At 49.2% G+C, this 16,421-nt stretch overlaps 1 protein-coding gene across 1 annotated transcript in view; it reads left to right on the forward strand.

The window, feature by feature from the left end:
• The window catches only part of LOC119397145 (medium-chain acyl-CoA ligase ACSF2, mitochondrial), a 168,559-nt gene that overhangs the window by 112,206 nt on the left and 39,932 nt on the right, over positions 1–16,421 (forward strand). Inside the window, exon 10 of the mRNA XM_049416726.1 lies at positions 13,607–13,800. Within this exon, the coding sequence (XP_049272683.1) occupies positions 13,607–13,800 (194 nt within the window). The remainder of the gene's footprint in view (positions 1–13,606; positions 13,801–16,421) is intronic.

Raw genomic sequence — 16,421 nt, forward strand, 5'->3', positions numbered from 1 at the left:
ATTTGCGCATCGCGCTTTCTAACTTAAAACCTGAATTTACGCTTGCAAATATTAAAGAAATAATTATGTAAATATAATGTACATAAATAGTTGAGGCTTACAATATCTTGACATCGGAAAAAAAAAATTAGGTCGAAATCTAAGCGCGCAAAATTTGAAAAAAATTTGAACACATGAACAACGATGCTATTAATCGCCACAAAACGTTCGCGTGTCGTGAATTAATGTTAAACAATTAGCGCAGATGTCTACACGCGAGATTTTTATGCAATGATTGATTGCGCTTATGTGAAACTAAAAAAGTATCAAATACAATTTTTTCCAGTGCGACAAATATATATATATATATATATATATATATATATATATAGTATATATATATATATATATTATATATATATGTATGTATGTGCGTGTGTGTGTTTGTGTGTGTGTGTATAATCAGGTCTACAGCCAGGGGGGTGGGGCCCAGCCCCCCCCCCCCCCCCCGAAATTTCGGTGAAGTAGGATGTTTTCCTGAAAACGTCACGGTTTCCATCAAGTGGCCCCCCGCGAAAAAAATCCTGGTTCAGGCCTGATATACATACATATATATATATATATTATATATATATATATATATATATATATATATATATGTATATCTATATATTATACTATATATATTATATATATATATATATATATATATATATATATATATATATTTCCATTAGCCACGACTTTTTTCGGCGGCCCCCGACATCAATAAATAACAATATATATATTATGAGACGACGCTCAGTTCGGTAATCGAAAGGTTATATTTCAATGTCCCAAAAGCGGCGCAGCCCGCGTGACAAACGAAGATGATGATTACAATGGTTTCTGTACAGATGAAGATGAACTATATAGTCAGCGCCTCACACTATTTTCCCCTTCGCGAAAGGCGGGCAGCAGGTTAAGGGTAGGAACGCCGAATATATGGTTTCAGGCGAGGACATGAGCGATCTCGGTGCTGCGGCGACGACGATCAGTAGCCGCGCTGGCTGGAGCGACGCGATAGTTCACGGCAGATGTCCTTTCCAGCACGGTGTATGGACCGAGATATCTATGAAGAAATTTTTCACCAGAGCCCATGGGTACGAACAGGTGTCCACAGGAGGACTTCGTCGCCTGGACGGAACGAACCACTCGACGTTTCGCGTCAAAACGGACTTTCCTCTTGTCCTGAATGGTAGCAGTGTTGGCGCGGGCAATTTCACGGCAGCGGGCGACGCGAGCAGCGAACTCTTCTGGAAGGGACGAAGATGGAACAGAGGGCGTGGATAAAAATGTGGTGTCCAGAACAAAAGTCGGTTCACGGCCAAACACGAGGAAAAACGGGCTGTAATTCGTCGTGCGTTGTGTGGCAGTATTATATGCAAACGTGACGAAAGGGAGTACAGTGTCCCAGTTTTTGTGATCTGGCTGAACATACATGGATATCATGTCGGACAAAGTTCGGTGAAAACGCTCTGTAAGACCATTTGTTTGCGGATGATATGCTGATGTGGTCTTATGTACGGTGTTAGAGGCCTGGAGGACTTCAGCAAGAACATGGGAAAGAAATGTCTTGCCACGGTCACTAAGGAGAACACGAGGGGCACCGTGGCGCAAATAATGGCGCGCAGGACAAAATCGGCTACTTCCGAGGTAGCACCAGAGGGAAGAGCTGCCGTCTCCGCGTAGCGAGTTAGGTGGTCCACGGCAGTAACAATCCAGCGGTGACCGGCTGGCGTAAGCGGGAGGGGTCCGTATAAGTCGATGCCCACGAAGTCAAAGGGAGCGGACGGGCACGGCAGAGGTTGTAAAGGGCCTGCGGGAAGAGATGTGGTACGTTTTCGGTGTTGGCATGACGCGCAGGAACCGACGTACTTCGCCACACTTGTTGAGAGGCCAGGCCAAAAGCACCGAGTTTTGATGCGCTCGTAAGTCTTGTGAAAACCCAAGTGGCCAGCTGTCGGTCGTCGTGCAGGGCTTGTAAAACCTGGAGACGAAGTGAACGAGGGACGACTGGAACCCATTGGTTACCGAGAGGGTGGTAAATGTGCCTACATAACGTTCCATCTCGAAGTTTAAACGTTCAAGCTGTCGTCTTAAGCGGCTGTTGGGGGCACGGGATAAGCCTGTAAGCCGATCGATGATTGTGCGGCAGTATGTATCTGCATGTTGGAGCGAGGTGAGATCTGTGGATGAAAGAATGTCCACTGAGGCAACGGACTCTTTCGGACTACCGGCCGTCTGCTTGGTCACTTGGCTGGTTGGTGATGAACAGATTGAAGGCGACACTTGGGCGCTTGGCGAGAGCGGGCACCGCGACAAAGCGTCAGCATCTTGGTGTTGCCGACCCGACCTATATGTGACACTGTAGTCATACTCTTGCAAACGCAGTACCCAACGGCCAAGGCGTCCCGACAAATTCTTGAGAGACGATAACCAACACAGAGCATGATGGTCAGTGACGATTGTGAAATGCCGGCCGTATAAATAAGGGCGAAACTTTTGTACGGACCACACGACGGCGAGGCATTCTTGTTCGGTGATGCTGTAATTTCGCTCAGCAGGAGAAAGAGTGCGGCTCGCGTAGGCCACGACTTGTTCTTCGGAAGCGTGGTTCCGCTGGCAGCAGGACGGCACCGATGCCATGTCCACTTGCGTCAGTGTGTAGGACAGTAGACGCTGCAGGGTCGAAATGCCGAAGCACTGGCCGCGATGTGAGGCATCGCTTGAGAGTGTGAAAAGCGGCTGCGCATTCATCCGACCAGACAAAAGGTGCGCTCGCGGTCAAAAGCTTGTGCAAAGGAGCTGCAATAGTGGCGAAATCACGCACAAGCGGCGGAAGTACGACGCTAAGCCGAGGAAGCTGCGAAGGTCTTTAGGTGTGGTTGGTGTAGGAAAGTGCAGTACTGCAGCAACTTTGTCGGGATCGGGCTCAATGCCATGCCTGCTGACAACGTGACCTAATACCTTGATGCTGCGGCTGGCAAACCGACACTTCTTAGTGTTTAGCTGGAGACCGGCCTTAGCTAGGCAGGTCAGAACTTCGTCTAGCCGTTCCAGGTGCTGTGAGAAGCTGGATGAAAAGATGACGATGTCGTCTAGGTAGCAAAGGCAGGTCTTCCATTTTAACGCGGTATTAACGCGGTAGCGTTAGAGAGCTCGTGTCGCAGAAATTCCGCTGTCGGCGTCGGCACCGTTGGTTGTGAGCGGAAAATCATCCGTGAGCGAAAAATCGAGAAAGTAGCAAATAAAATAAACGATAAAATCTTCGGCCCCAATGAGGATCGAACCCGGGCCGTTCGCGTGGCAAGCAGGTGTCTTACCACAAAGCCACGATGTTGCTTGCAGCTGCTTCGGACAAAAACACTACATAAATGTCATGTAGTGAAAGGAGTCTCGACGCATTTTGTTCGGCAGGTGTCACGACGAAAACGAGCCCATACGGTAGGCGCATTCGCGAGGCAATCAAACTACGTCGAAAAACGCCGGGATAGTGCAGCCATCGCCGCTAAATACACACACGAACTTTCAAACAGCTCTAAAAATGGACAACTATGTCCATCTAGAGGAAAACATATCAAGCCAACGCAGCAAACGCTAGATAATGTGCTGCCATCTGTGAGGCATTGTGAGAAATATGTCTCGACTTTTCACTGCATCCGAGAGGGCCGGCGCGCGGCGTATATCTTGGAGGCCATGCGACTCTTGCTTTAGATCGAAAGCAAGGAGGTTAAAAAAATTGCTGGAGTGGCGATTATAGTGCAATAGTGAAGCCGTGCCCACCAAAAGATGGCGGCTGCACCCGCCATCTTTCTAGGGGCACGATAAACCATCAGCGTTTGGCGAAGGAAAGCGAACGTTTTCCACGCACGCCAGAGAAGTTTAATTATGGTAACTTTTATGGGTCAGATACTGCTGTAAGTGTGTCTTTGTGTTACTAGTTTTCGTAAGTAAGCTTCAAAGTCATGGCAAATTTTATTGGACATCAATCGTCAATACTGCACTCGACGGGTTACTTTTGTCGGCAACAAGGATCTTTTATTTTATAATTGACGTAGCATTTACAATAACAGATCAAAGCCATTTGATCTCTAAGTAGGCACCACCAGAAAGAGCATGTTTGCGAACTCTTTGGTGGGCAAAAGCTGGCTTCACTTTCAATGGCAAGGCGTTTCGAGAGCTTCCACTCCAGAATTTTGTTTTAAACCTCCTGATCGAAAGCCTGTAAAATTCGCGCGCGCGCGTGCGTGTGTGTGTGTAACAATACACATTAATAAGTATGCACTTAGTGGTTGAAGTGCGCACTAGGGGCCGGATTTCGCTATCGCGTTCAACTCTTAAAGGCGAAGCTTAAGGGTCCCCCAATTTTTTAATCCACGCAGTACCGTATCTATCATTCGTTCGAATGTGGCTGGGGCATTGCAGAGGCCAAAAGGCATTACATTGAATTCAAAGAGTCCATCAGGTGTGGCAAATGCAGTCTTCTCTTTATCGGACTCGTGCATCGGGATCTGCCAATAACCAGAGCGCAAGTCGAGGCTCGAAAAGTACTCGGCACCTTGTAAAGTATCAAGGGCGTCGTCGATCCGAGGCATAGGATAGACGTCCTTACGAGTAATATTGTTCAGCGCTCTATAATCAACGCAAAATCGCACCGAGCCATCCTTTTTTTTAACGAGCACAACAGGAGAAGACCACGGGCTTGCCGAAGGCCTGATAATGTTGCGTGCGAGCATATCGTTGACTTGTTCTTCTATAACTTTGCGTTCAGAAGCTGAAACACGGTAAGGGCGGCGACGAATGACACGAGATCCGTCTGTGTCGATGCGATGAGCGGCCACTGTTGTTTGACCCAGGCCATCGGAACAAACGTCAAAGCAAGCGTTGTGTTTCATTAATATGGTCAGCAAGGCATCAGTCTGGGTCGGATTGAGATCTGTACTCAAAGTGGCCTTTAGAGCACGCGATGAACCTTCCGCGGGCGTACATTGTGGAAATGACGAGTCAGTTGAAACAGTAACGACACATACCGGTGCGTCTTCGGTAATGCTGGCAACAGTAGTCCCCTCTGGCAGCAGTAGGGCTTCTGGCGTCGTGTTGTAGGCGGTGATGCTTGCATAACCACGTGTGAACCGCACTAGACAAGATGCGATGGCGATGCCTCGAGAAATACAGCGCTGGCAAGGTGTAACCACCGCGTCGCCATCTATAACGTCTCGTGACCTGATCGTAAGTACACGTTCTTGCCCTGAAGGCAGGAGAAAATCCGCAGCTGTGACAAGGTTGGGCGGTGAAAAATCGGCAGCAGAAGAAAGCTCAGTGTCCGTAATACGAATGAGAGGTTGACTGCAAGAAATGACAGCCGACGAAGCCGATAGGAAGTCCCAGCCTAAGATTATCTGATGAGCGCATGAAGAAAGCACAGCCAGCTGTACATGATGGCGGACTCCGTCGATGAGAACGCGCGCAGTACACTGTCCGGTCGGGCAAATCGGATTGTCATTAGCGCCACATAACAGGGGACCGACATAAGGAGTTTGCACTTTCCGTAGACGAAAACACAATTCGCGGTTAATGACTGAAATTGCGGCTCCAGTGTCTACAAGGGCGTCAACACAAACGCCTTCCACACAAACAGGCAGTAAATTTGCTGGGCGAGACGGAGGAGTTGTGACGTTTCGACAACGAGCAGTTTCCCCTCCAAAAACTGCAGCTTCTAGTTTTCCGAGTGGCTGTCCAGAGAGATCGGAGCAGGACGCAAGGGTGATGTCGTACGCCGAAATGGTGACGGAGAACGGCGGCGAGGTGAACGAGAAGGACGAGGCATGGCTTGGGGCAGTGGAGGTGAGGGCGACCGACGTGAGGAGGATGGATACGGCGCTGGAGCGTAGGCATCAGATCTTGGGGCAAAGTCTCTTTCATAAGCAGAATAGCCACGTCGTTCATCCTGCTGACGGCGGCGGCAGAAACGGGATATATGGCCCCGTATGCCACAGTAGAAACAGACGGGGCGCGAAGGACTCCAGGTAGAGTAGTGTCGTTGCCCTTGTGCCTGTGCTGCCATCGAAGCCAAATGGTCGCACGGAACGTCCGCAGGCGCAGATGACATTGGTGCAGGGGCCCGTGATGCAACTTCTGCGTACGAAGGCATGCGAAAAGGTACAGGAGACGGGGCACGTGCGACGCTTGTCATCGATGCCAGTTCGTCCTTGATAATTTCACGCAGGTTGGGAGGAGGAGAGCGAACAGGCGAAGTGGCTGTGTTGCCCGGAACAAGACCGTGAAGTTCCTCTCTGACAATGGTGCGGATCAGGGCTCGCAATTCTTGTTCTCCAACAAAGCGAGCGTCAGAGGAGGCGTGTGGAAGGCGCATGGAATAGAGCACGTCCAGGCGTTGGCATGTGGTGATTATGTCCTGAACTGTATTTGGGCTCTGAATGACGAGAGCATTGAAGGCCACAGAGTTCACGCCTTTCAGTATGTGACGGATGCGATCGGCCTCCGTCATGTCACTCTGGGCACGGCGACAGAGAGCCAGAACGTCTTCAATATACGACGTATATGATTCGTCGGGCCCTTGGATGCGGGTTGCGAGCTTCTGTTTGGCTACCTCAGAGCGTCCTGCAGATGTACCAAATATCTGACGGAGTTGCGCCGTGAAGGCTGCCCAATCAGGAAAGTCACTTTCATGGTTGTGGAACCAGGTTTTAGCCACTTCCCTGAGGTAAAAAGGAACGTAGCGTAGTTTGTGGGTCTCGTCCCAATAATTACAAACACTGGTTCTGTCATAATTGTCGAGCCACTCCTCGACGTCTTCACCGCGAAGGCCGGAAAATACCGGAGGGTCTCGCCGCGACGTACTCACTGTGTAGTTAGGCCCAACTGGCGGAGCAGAAGCGGTTGCGGCAGCGGAGGCGTTGTTTTGTGCCATCACAGTCGTTTGCGAGCACAACCGTCGACCAGACCGGAGCTCCAGGGGTGACCGGTAGAGCGAGAGGACGTGGGAACCACAGCACTCTCCACCACTTATGAGACGACGCTCAGTTCGGTAATCGAAAGGTTATATTTCAATGTCCCAAAAGCGGCGCAGCCCGCGTGACAAACGAAGATGATGATTACAATGGTTTCTGTACAGATGAAGATGAACTATATAGTCAGCGCTCACAATATAATATACATATATATATATATATATGTATATATATATATATATATAGATATATATATATATATATATATATATATATATATTTATTATTTATGCAAAAATTTTGGGGGTGGCCTTCAGCACCCCCAAACCCCGCGGCTACGGCGCTGACAAAAAATGTTTTCGTACTGCCACATGTTACCCACTGATGCAATCGGGTGCTCCTGCAGGTAACATATAGTTCGCTGCCAGGTAACATCCTGCCGTAAACATAAAGGACACATGCTGCAGGAGACAAGAAGGCATCCTTCGATAGGACGAGGAAGGGTTTCGTAAACATAAAGTAGCATTCAGCAGGTCACAAAAAGGAAGAGGAACCATAAAGGTGATGTAGGGCGTCAATGGGAAACAGAAAGTACATTTCCCGGACATCACCATTTTCATACGGGTATGTATACATACATATACATATACGGGCAATGACGGCGATGGCGTCGGCAAAATCAGCCGTTAGTGTCCATATAATTGCTATCGCAATAAAATATACGCTTTGTAAGGATGACAGCACTGCTGGGGCGCGAGCGTGCGCTAGGCGACTGTAAGATATTTTCTGACTTCTTCGACGAGACAGAAGTCAGAAAAAGAACATCTGGCCCAGCGTACGGGCGTTCTCTCTGTTCTTTTCCTTTACAACGGTACAGTCGTCGAACACATAGCCTTAAGGCAGAAACCGCCTGTGCTCGTCCGTCTTCAGTTTTGCGGAGCCGCCAGTCAAGGAACGCCGTCCACGCTTCCTAGGGCTTGGAAACAGCAAGCCTGCCGCCGCAGGAAGCACAGTTCAGCGGGGACGGCTTCCAATTCTCCTCGGCAACCGCTTACCTGTCGGCGCTACAAGCAACGTCCGGGGAAGGCGTCCAGGCCTACTCAGCGACTCGACGGTATTGGCGATTCCATTCATCGTGTCGACCACGCTTCCATGATTCAGGATATCGCCGCGCTGATCACTGCGACGACCACATATTCCGCGACCGCCATCAATGGTTCTCCGGGCGGCTGACCTGACGATGCGGCCACGCTCTTGTCACAACAACTGAAGAGATTGGCGCCTTCGCCAACAACCGCGGTAAGCGCCGGGACCCCCGTATTCTCTGCGGACATCGCCCCTGGCTTCTGGGTCTCCTCGCTCGCCCAAACCACGGACATCATGAGGGCGACATCATTGCTTGCCCCGGAGCTAAACCATTTAGCCGCGAGATCTTCTGGATCATTGCTGTTCACATTACCATTAGCGGTTGCATAGGCACTACCGGAGTTCCGAGGATTCCAGGGGGATGCCGTCCCGTGGATCAAAACAGTAAACGCTCTCGGCGCCCAACGCTCTCGGCACTCCAATGCTCTCGGCACTCCAACGAAAGCTTCGCTGAATGTCCCGCGGCAGACACGACCGGCCGCGCACTGGGTTCTCTGCCACAGATGGGAGAGGCCACGTGGCTACCCTCCAGACCAAACAAGACCAGCGCAAGCCACAGCAGTTGGCGACGCCGCCCCCAAGCTCGCCAGTACTTGATCACATGGAGCGGCCAGATATTCTCGTACCTGACATGCCTCTCACTCAGAAAAGGAAACCAAAATTTGAGGGCATATGCAGCTGTCCTTAGTGTGAAGCCTCAAAACAGCGCACGCCCGTTACTCCGCGGTACGTTCCACGTAGCTCGTGCGGTGGGGGAGCGCCGATAAGACTTGGCCCGTCAGCTGCAAAGCTGCAGAGACGCGCGCAACCACAGAACAGTATTCACCACTGGTCGGCTAAAAATGAAGGCGACAGTTAGCGCAAGAAATGGCTGCAAAGCGACGGCGGCGAGCCGAAGACCCCGAGTAGTACAACGAGAGAATGCTAGGGAAGGGGACAACACATCAGTGCAGTCGTCTACCGTTCATCGTGGGCCTGCTACTGTGCGTCAAGAAAAGCGAAGACAGAAGCGACAGCGGCAGTTACGACCTTCCCTCAACAGCCAGTGCCGATCGCCAGAAACATCTGCGCTCCAACATACCCAGTTGCAGCTGAACTGATATCTACAAAGACCGCCAAACAGCAGTCAATTTCACCCGCCAGAGACATTTCGGCAGCTCGTCATGCTACGTCACAGTCGTGGCCGAGTGTAAGTATGACACGCCGCTGGAGCGCGAGCACGCGCCCGGCGACTGGAAGAGGAGACAGAAGAAGTCAAAATAAGAACATCCGGCCCAGCGTACGGGCGCTGTGTTCTCTTCCTTTACAGCTTACACATCTTCTGACAGCTCTGTAACGAGATTCTTCGGGGAGTATTTTAAGAGCGAGGCTCTTTAGCAAATCGTTCCTTGCGAGTAGATCCAGAAAACTACCATCATCATAAAAAGGTATGGGCCACATAAATTGGAAAAAACCCACTACTCAGCACTGGTCAACTAAAAAAAAAAAGAAGGCAACAGTTAGCCCAACGAATTTCTGCGAAGAAACGGGTATGTGCCACAGAAATTGGATAAATCCCACTATTCCCCACTGGTCGACAAAAATGAAGAAGGCGACAGTTAGCCCAACAAACAGCTGCAAAGCGACGGCGGCGAGCCGAAGACCCCGACTACGTACAAAGAAAGAGTACTAGGGAAGGGGAAAGGCACCGGCGGCTGCGAAAAGATCCCGAAGCGATGGAAGGCCTACGCTAAGATAACGTGCCCGTAGACTTATGAGTAGTGCGAACACTTGGTTTCAGCGCGAGTTTCTGTCTCTGGAGTTTGGACAACCGTGTCGTGTCTGTGGCTGTCTGTGGTTTAGGTCGAACTTCTCCTCGGTGGGAATCAGCGTAGAAACAAACAAGCATCACCTAGCTAAAGCCTAGCAACGACCTAGAAACAACCTAGAACCTGCATCATCTAGATAAGGCATAGAAAGAACCTAGACGCAACCAAATTAGTCTTCACAGTCGCCCAGTTTCGCTGTTTCAAGCATTGCGCGGCTTAGTGGAAGCTTCGCCAAATTTTTGATTTTTCATAAATGTTTCTACACCAATCTTTTTTTCATGGAACAAGGGATGTGGTATTTCCGGAGTGCCTGCACTCGCCATCTTTCTAACACCGCGAGTGATATATCAATCATGACATTTTTTCCGCTTGATCCGTGTGTGGCATTGCCTTATTCCTAGTGGCAAGGTGTGAGCTGCTAAGTTGGTCCGGAAGTTCATTTGCAGTACGAATGGCAAGCGTAACTTCCCAAGCACCACCGTATTTGTCGTAGGGAAAATAGTTATGGAGGCATAATGCTACGTCCTTGGCATATTTTGGGACCGCCGCAACCTTGGAACACATAGATTACCATATGCATATTGATGAGTTGGGAAGAATCTTTCACTTCGCAACTCAGCTACAAAGTCTCAGAAATGCTCCAGCGACTGTATTAGACACGGAATAGATGTCGTGGAAGTAAACATGTTACTGCTATGAAACGTTACCCCGATATCCGTATGCAAATTAGAGTAGCAGATTAAGCAGCATTGATTACTCTTCTAGTACACGTTGTGAACTTTTCCGGTCCACGTCTTCGTCAGTCTCGTCTTCTTCGGGGTCACGGTGAAGACAAACAAAAAATGAGGCAAGGAGGGTTCTCCTATATTTTTAAGCGCGTTTTTCAATGTGTTCTTTTTTTTCGAAGTAGATATGTTCGCGCAAGTGCGACAAAGTTCTTTGTTTTGAACTCCGTTTTTTTTTCTTACGGGAAGAATCTTTCACTCCGCAACTCAGCTACAAAGTCTCAGAAATGCTCCAACGAACTCCGTTTTTGGTTCAAGCCACGATTGCTACATTAGGGAATCGTTTGCCAGTTTGCCCAGGATTTCTAGTTATCGCTGAAGGGTTTGCTGAAAGACCAGGTGGTACATGTTACTTCGAAGGAAAAAGAAAGCATTGCGAAGTCTAGAGTTTCAGAATACGGATGCTGACGAACAGTGAAAGCTTTGGTAGAATTTCTAGTAAGGCCATCTGGAATGGGACATCTCTATTGTGGAGGAACTAGTGTAGCTAGCATTGTACATGCCTAGACCAACATTAAGGCTTCAATAATGTGTGTCAGGTAAGTGAAGCCTTTGCTGTATGAAATAATCAATGCAATCATTAAAGCTTTCCTACTAGGCCAATGTTTGACAAGTAATTAAACAGGGACTGTAAAACCCGTCGCTGTTTAGAAGGGCCGGGCAATGGGCCTAATATGTTGGGCAACGTTAATTGATATTTCTATCAGGTTCACTTGCGCATTTCATTTTAAATGCGAAGCATTTCTTAGCGAACCTCTTGCACTTTGAGCGTTTCTATCTACGTATCTATCTATCTATCTATCTATCTAGCCGCCTACGTCTGGGTGCTGTCATGATCGCCTCCTTAACTTGGGTAGACCAAAATTTGCATGGGAGGGTAAGAAGATTTGACGAATATGATTGCCGGGTCATGACATCAATAACTTTAAAATTCTGTCGCGTACGTCGTCAAACCCTTTCCACTAGACGCGTGTGGCACATACCCGTTTACCACGGGCCGCGGTGTACGGGTATGCGCCACAGGTGATTGACAATTTATATCTACCCAGGAACGGCGAGAACAGACATTGGTAACTTAAATGCTAGAGTGTTAAGGAAAACCAACATCGGCAGCGTTGGCTCAACGAATGGAAAGAATGAAAATTAGGATCCTAGCAGGAATCGAACCCAAGCATTCTGCGTGGCAATCAAGTATTCTACCACTGAGCCACGCCAGGTCTATAAACTGGTTTGGAAAAACAGTCTACGCAGGCGTAATATCGGTGCAACGTCAATTGTGGTTGTGGTGCTGGCTATCTACTTTTACAAGAAAGCAATAAACACTACATGATACTCCTACGATGTGTACTCCTACGATACAGGCGCTATATCAGATTAACATCTGTAGTTCCAGTGTTGGCTCCGCTTTCATAGCAGTCTAATAAACATAACGTTTGTATTCCTATGATTTAGCAAGCTATATTGAAGCATTGCTCGACCCCGGAGGAATACATTAACGAAAGTTACATATGATATCCACATCACCGCACGGTAAAGTGCACTTCGTCCACCAGAACAACGCAGTGTCCTCTTCATTTCTTACGAGGCTGGGCGATGGCCTCATGCTGACCGAGGATGACGCCAGATTGATTGACATACGCTTTGTAGACTCGGCCACATCGGCCACATACGCCCAGGTTGTCTACGAATACGACCAACACCACCCACTGATGTTGGTCTACGTAGCACTATCCAGGCCTACAAGCCTCGACGGCCTATACCTCACCAACGCGAAGCGTGGCTTCAGGTTCCGACATGTCGCCGGCTCTGTCGACAGACAATGTGTCGACGAAATGACCGAGGCATCCACGAATTCCAACAGCTCTACTATACCACATACTTCACTACACATGGACCCCTCGTCACCACGATCACGACCGGATCCTATAACAAGTCATGACCAGCTGCTGGTGCTCACTGATCACGGTGATGATGCCCTTGTTCAAGAACTGTCAAGAACTTCTCGCACACATGCACACAGGTTCGTGAAACGTGCATGCGTTCTCGGGACACGTATAAACACTACATATCAGCTTACCGCTTCTGGTGTTGGTAATACCCACGTTGCCATTGGCAGCGTTACCCAACCGTAAACAACTGGTTATATAACACATATGCGGCTCTTGAACCTATATATGTGTGCGTATAAAATTTATACAAATTTTTAGCCTCATTTTGTAACGTGGCGCTCAGTAAAAAAAGTTACGCCACTGTCACCTACCCGCCGCATGCTTCGCATAAAACCGACTCCCACGGTACATGGGATCTACCGAACTTTTTTTTATATCGTTTCTTTTTAATATTATTTCCTTCCCTCTCTTCTTTAGTCTGTCAAACCCCTTCCCCATCCCTACACAGAGTAGCATGCCAGCGGTTATATACTGACGCCGGCAAAAATCTCTATTTTTCCAATAAAGAGTCTCTCTCTCTCTCTCTCTTCAATAATGTTGCTGACCCCAACCTGTGAGACGTAATATGCTATGGCAAAAAAGGCAATGTTTGAACAACTAAAAAGGCACGCAGGAAGATTGGAATCTGGGGTAAAGTTTTGTAAATTCCGCCCTCTTCGGTTGTTTCCCAAAGTTTATGACGACCTTGCTTGTGCAGCGGTTTTTTTTTTTTTTTTGCGTACAGGGTTGTCTGTGCACCAGCCAGTTTATGCTATCGGTCTCACCCGTCGCCACAGATTGTATGCTCCCTTTCTTTCGTGCAGTTGATGACGACTCTTGGCGGTTTGTCTTCATTACGTTTAAGTGTAGGCGATAGTTACGGCTGGCCGGTGTGGCTGTTTTTCAGTACGTAGCTATGGGAACTTACCGCCTGCCCCGCGCGACAGATGGCGTACGGATTGACGGAGACAGCCGGCCCCATAGCGATGGGTCTGCATGAAGAAGACGGCTACCGACCTCTGCCCCACACAGAGTGCCGCGTGCGTGACAGTGAACTTCACGTGCGCGGACCCACGGTGTTCGCTGGCTACTGGGATCACCACGAGTCAGGGCTTCTGCCTGACGGCTGGCTGCCCACAGGGTAAGGCAGGAAAATTCCTACTCGCCCTTAGTGAAATACAGGACAACAGACAAGGCAATGGTACCATCAAGTATCAATACTTTCGGCAACGAGCTGGAAAGTGATATGATAACGTGGTACAGAAGCCCTGGTATCAAGCACAGGTCAAGTTAGCAGCATGGCTCATACACAAAAAAATTGGCAGATCCCACGCACCGTGGGAATCGATGTTATGCGAAGCATGCGCGGGATGGTGACTGTGGCGTAATTTTTCACATTGAGGAAACGTTACGGAATGACGCTAGAGAAACGTGGGAGTGGTATACGCACACTCATATGTTGAAGAGTCGCATATGTATTATATAACCAGTTGTTTACAGTTGTGTAACGATACCAGCAGCAACATGGCTGTTACCAACCAGACGCGGTAAGCTGATATGCAGTGCTTATATTCTTCAATACTGGATAGCGCGAAACCGAAAAGGACAAAGAAGGAACACAGATGCACAGAACAGGCGTTATACGCAACTAAGCTTCATTCAGGAAAGATTCCCTAGATATACACACAGCCGAGTGGCACGCGCTGGCGCACTGCACATACGTCACAGTCACAGTTGCAGTTGTTATGCTTATACTTGTCCTTTATAAAGGAGAACGCATGCACGTTTCACGAACCGGTGCGTATGTGTAGAAGGGGATTCTGACAGTTCTTGAACAAGGACATCATCACCGTGATCAGTGAGCGCCAGTAGCGATACCGGACTTGTTAATCAGATCCGCTAGTGATGGCGGCTATGAGAAGTCTAAGTGTAGTGAAGTGCGAGGTATAGTGCGGCTGGTGGAAATCCTTGATGCCTCTTACTATGGAATGATCTATGATGCCTCCTGTCGTGGACGTGGCAGCGAGGTCTTTTGATGCACTGTGCACATCCAAGCCGTCTCTCACGCAGTATAAGGACCAAGCGTTGTTGGGTCTTGGTAAATCAATGTTGAAGTCACCGGTAATGATGAGAGGCCTGGTTCTCTCAGCAGATTTATTGTAGGAAGCAATGACCCCTGTTTATGCGTAATCCACGTGGTCCACGTTGCGGACCCCGTGTATGAGTGGATGGTAGTTGAGTGTCTTCCAGGGGTGTTCTATCTACAGCTTCCTCACTTTCCTTGCGTCCGCCGCGGTGGTGTAGCGGTTACGGGGCTCGGCTGCCGACCCAAAGGTCGCGGGTTAGATCCCGGCGCGGCGGTCGCATTTCGATGGATGCAAAATGCTAGATGCCCGTGTACTGCGCGATCTCGGTACACTTTAAAGAATACCCGATGGTCAAAATTTTCGGAGCCCTTCGCTACGGCGGCTCTCATAATCATATCGTGGTTCTGGAACATAAGACCCCAGCAATTAATATTATTATCACCTTCCTTGCGTGTAAATGTGTGTGTTCGCGGTTACTGTGTTGGCTGAGACTCTGTATCACCTGTGGCACATACCCGCATAACATGAACTCAGGTATACGGGTATGTGCCACACGTGACTGAGAGCAAGGGTTTCATGACGTACGCGACAGGTATTTGGCGGTATTCATGTCATGGCCAGTGAATCGTGTTCGTCATACAGCTATCCCCTGCTATGCCAATTTTGGTATATTACAAATTATTGAGACGATCAGGAGAACGCCCAGACGTAGGCGGCTGATAGATAGATAGATAGATAGATAGATAGATAGATAGATAGATAGATAGATAGATAGATAGATAGATAGATAGATAGATAGATAGATAGATAGATAGAAACGGCTAAAGTGCCTGAGGTTCGCTAAGAAATGCTTCGCATTCAAAAGACGGTATAAAAATCACACCATCAAAAAAATTACACCATCTCCCGCTAAATGAGACCATGAGTCGATGCGAAGCCAGAGCACTAGCACGATCGCGTTGCGTTGGCCTTCGTTGGGCATGGTACCGCCCTCGCGTCGTGGAACGCGAAGAGGAACGCTACGAGCGTCGTGTCTTCCCTCTAGCCTTGCCGGTAATTCTCACAGGGCGAACGGGGAACGCGGTCTTTAGGCGCGCGAGGGGGGGGGGGCGTAGGAGAGGAGAGAGAGGGGGAGGAGACGCGCATGCGGTGGCGATCATCGGGGCGCTGCGCAGGAGGGGGGCGATGCGAGAGAGGCGATGCGAAGCAGCCTTTCGGCGTGTCGAGCCCGCGTTTCAGAGGGAGAGTGGAGAGGGCTAGAGAATTAGGGAAGAGGGGTAGTGGAGAGGGGAAAGGGGAACTGTACAGGGTGAACTGGGGTGAGGGGCTGCGGAGAGGGGAAAGGGGGAGAGGGGCAGTTAAGAGGGGGGAGGGGGAGGAGGTTGTGGAGAGGAGGTATGTGGGGAGGGTTTGCGCATGCGCACGTAAGGGTGATCACGCCGCACAGCACCACCGGTTTGAGCTCCGCTAAAAGGTGCTTCGGATCTAAAACGTTGCATACCAACCCTTCAAAAACATAAACATACGGAACATCTCGGAACGGGATAGCTATTCAAGACATGCTTAACGAACGAAAGAGCCAAAGGGATCGAGGGGCCGATTTGTGTTTGACACAATTATAAGACGCCAAGAGATGTGGCGATGGAAAGATGTGCCGACGAAGCTGGAGAAGAGT

This window comes from Rhipicephalus sanguineus, chromosome 6 (genome assembly GCF_013339695.2).
Source record: "Rhipicephalus sanguineus isolate Rsan-2018 chromosome 6, BIME_Rsan_1.4, whole genome shotgun sequence".
Classification (NCBI taxonomy): Eukaryota; Metazoa; Arthropoda; class Arachnida; order Ixodida; family Ixodidae; genus Rhipicephalus; species Rhipicephalus sanguineus.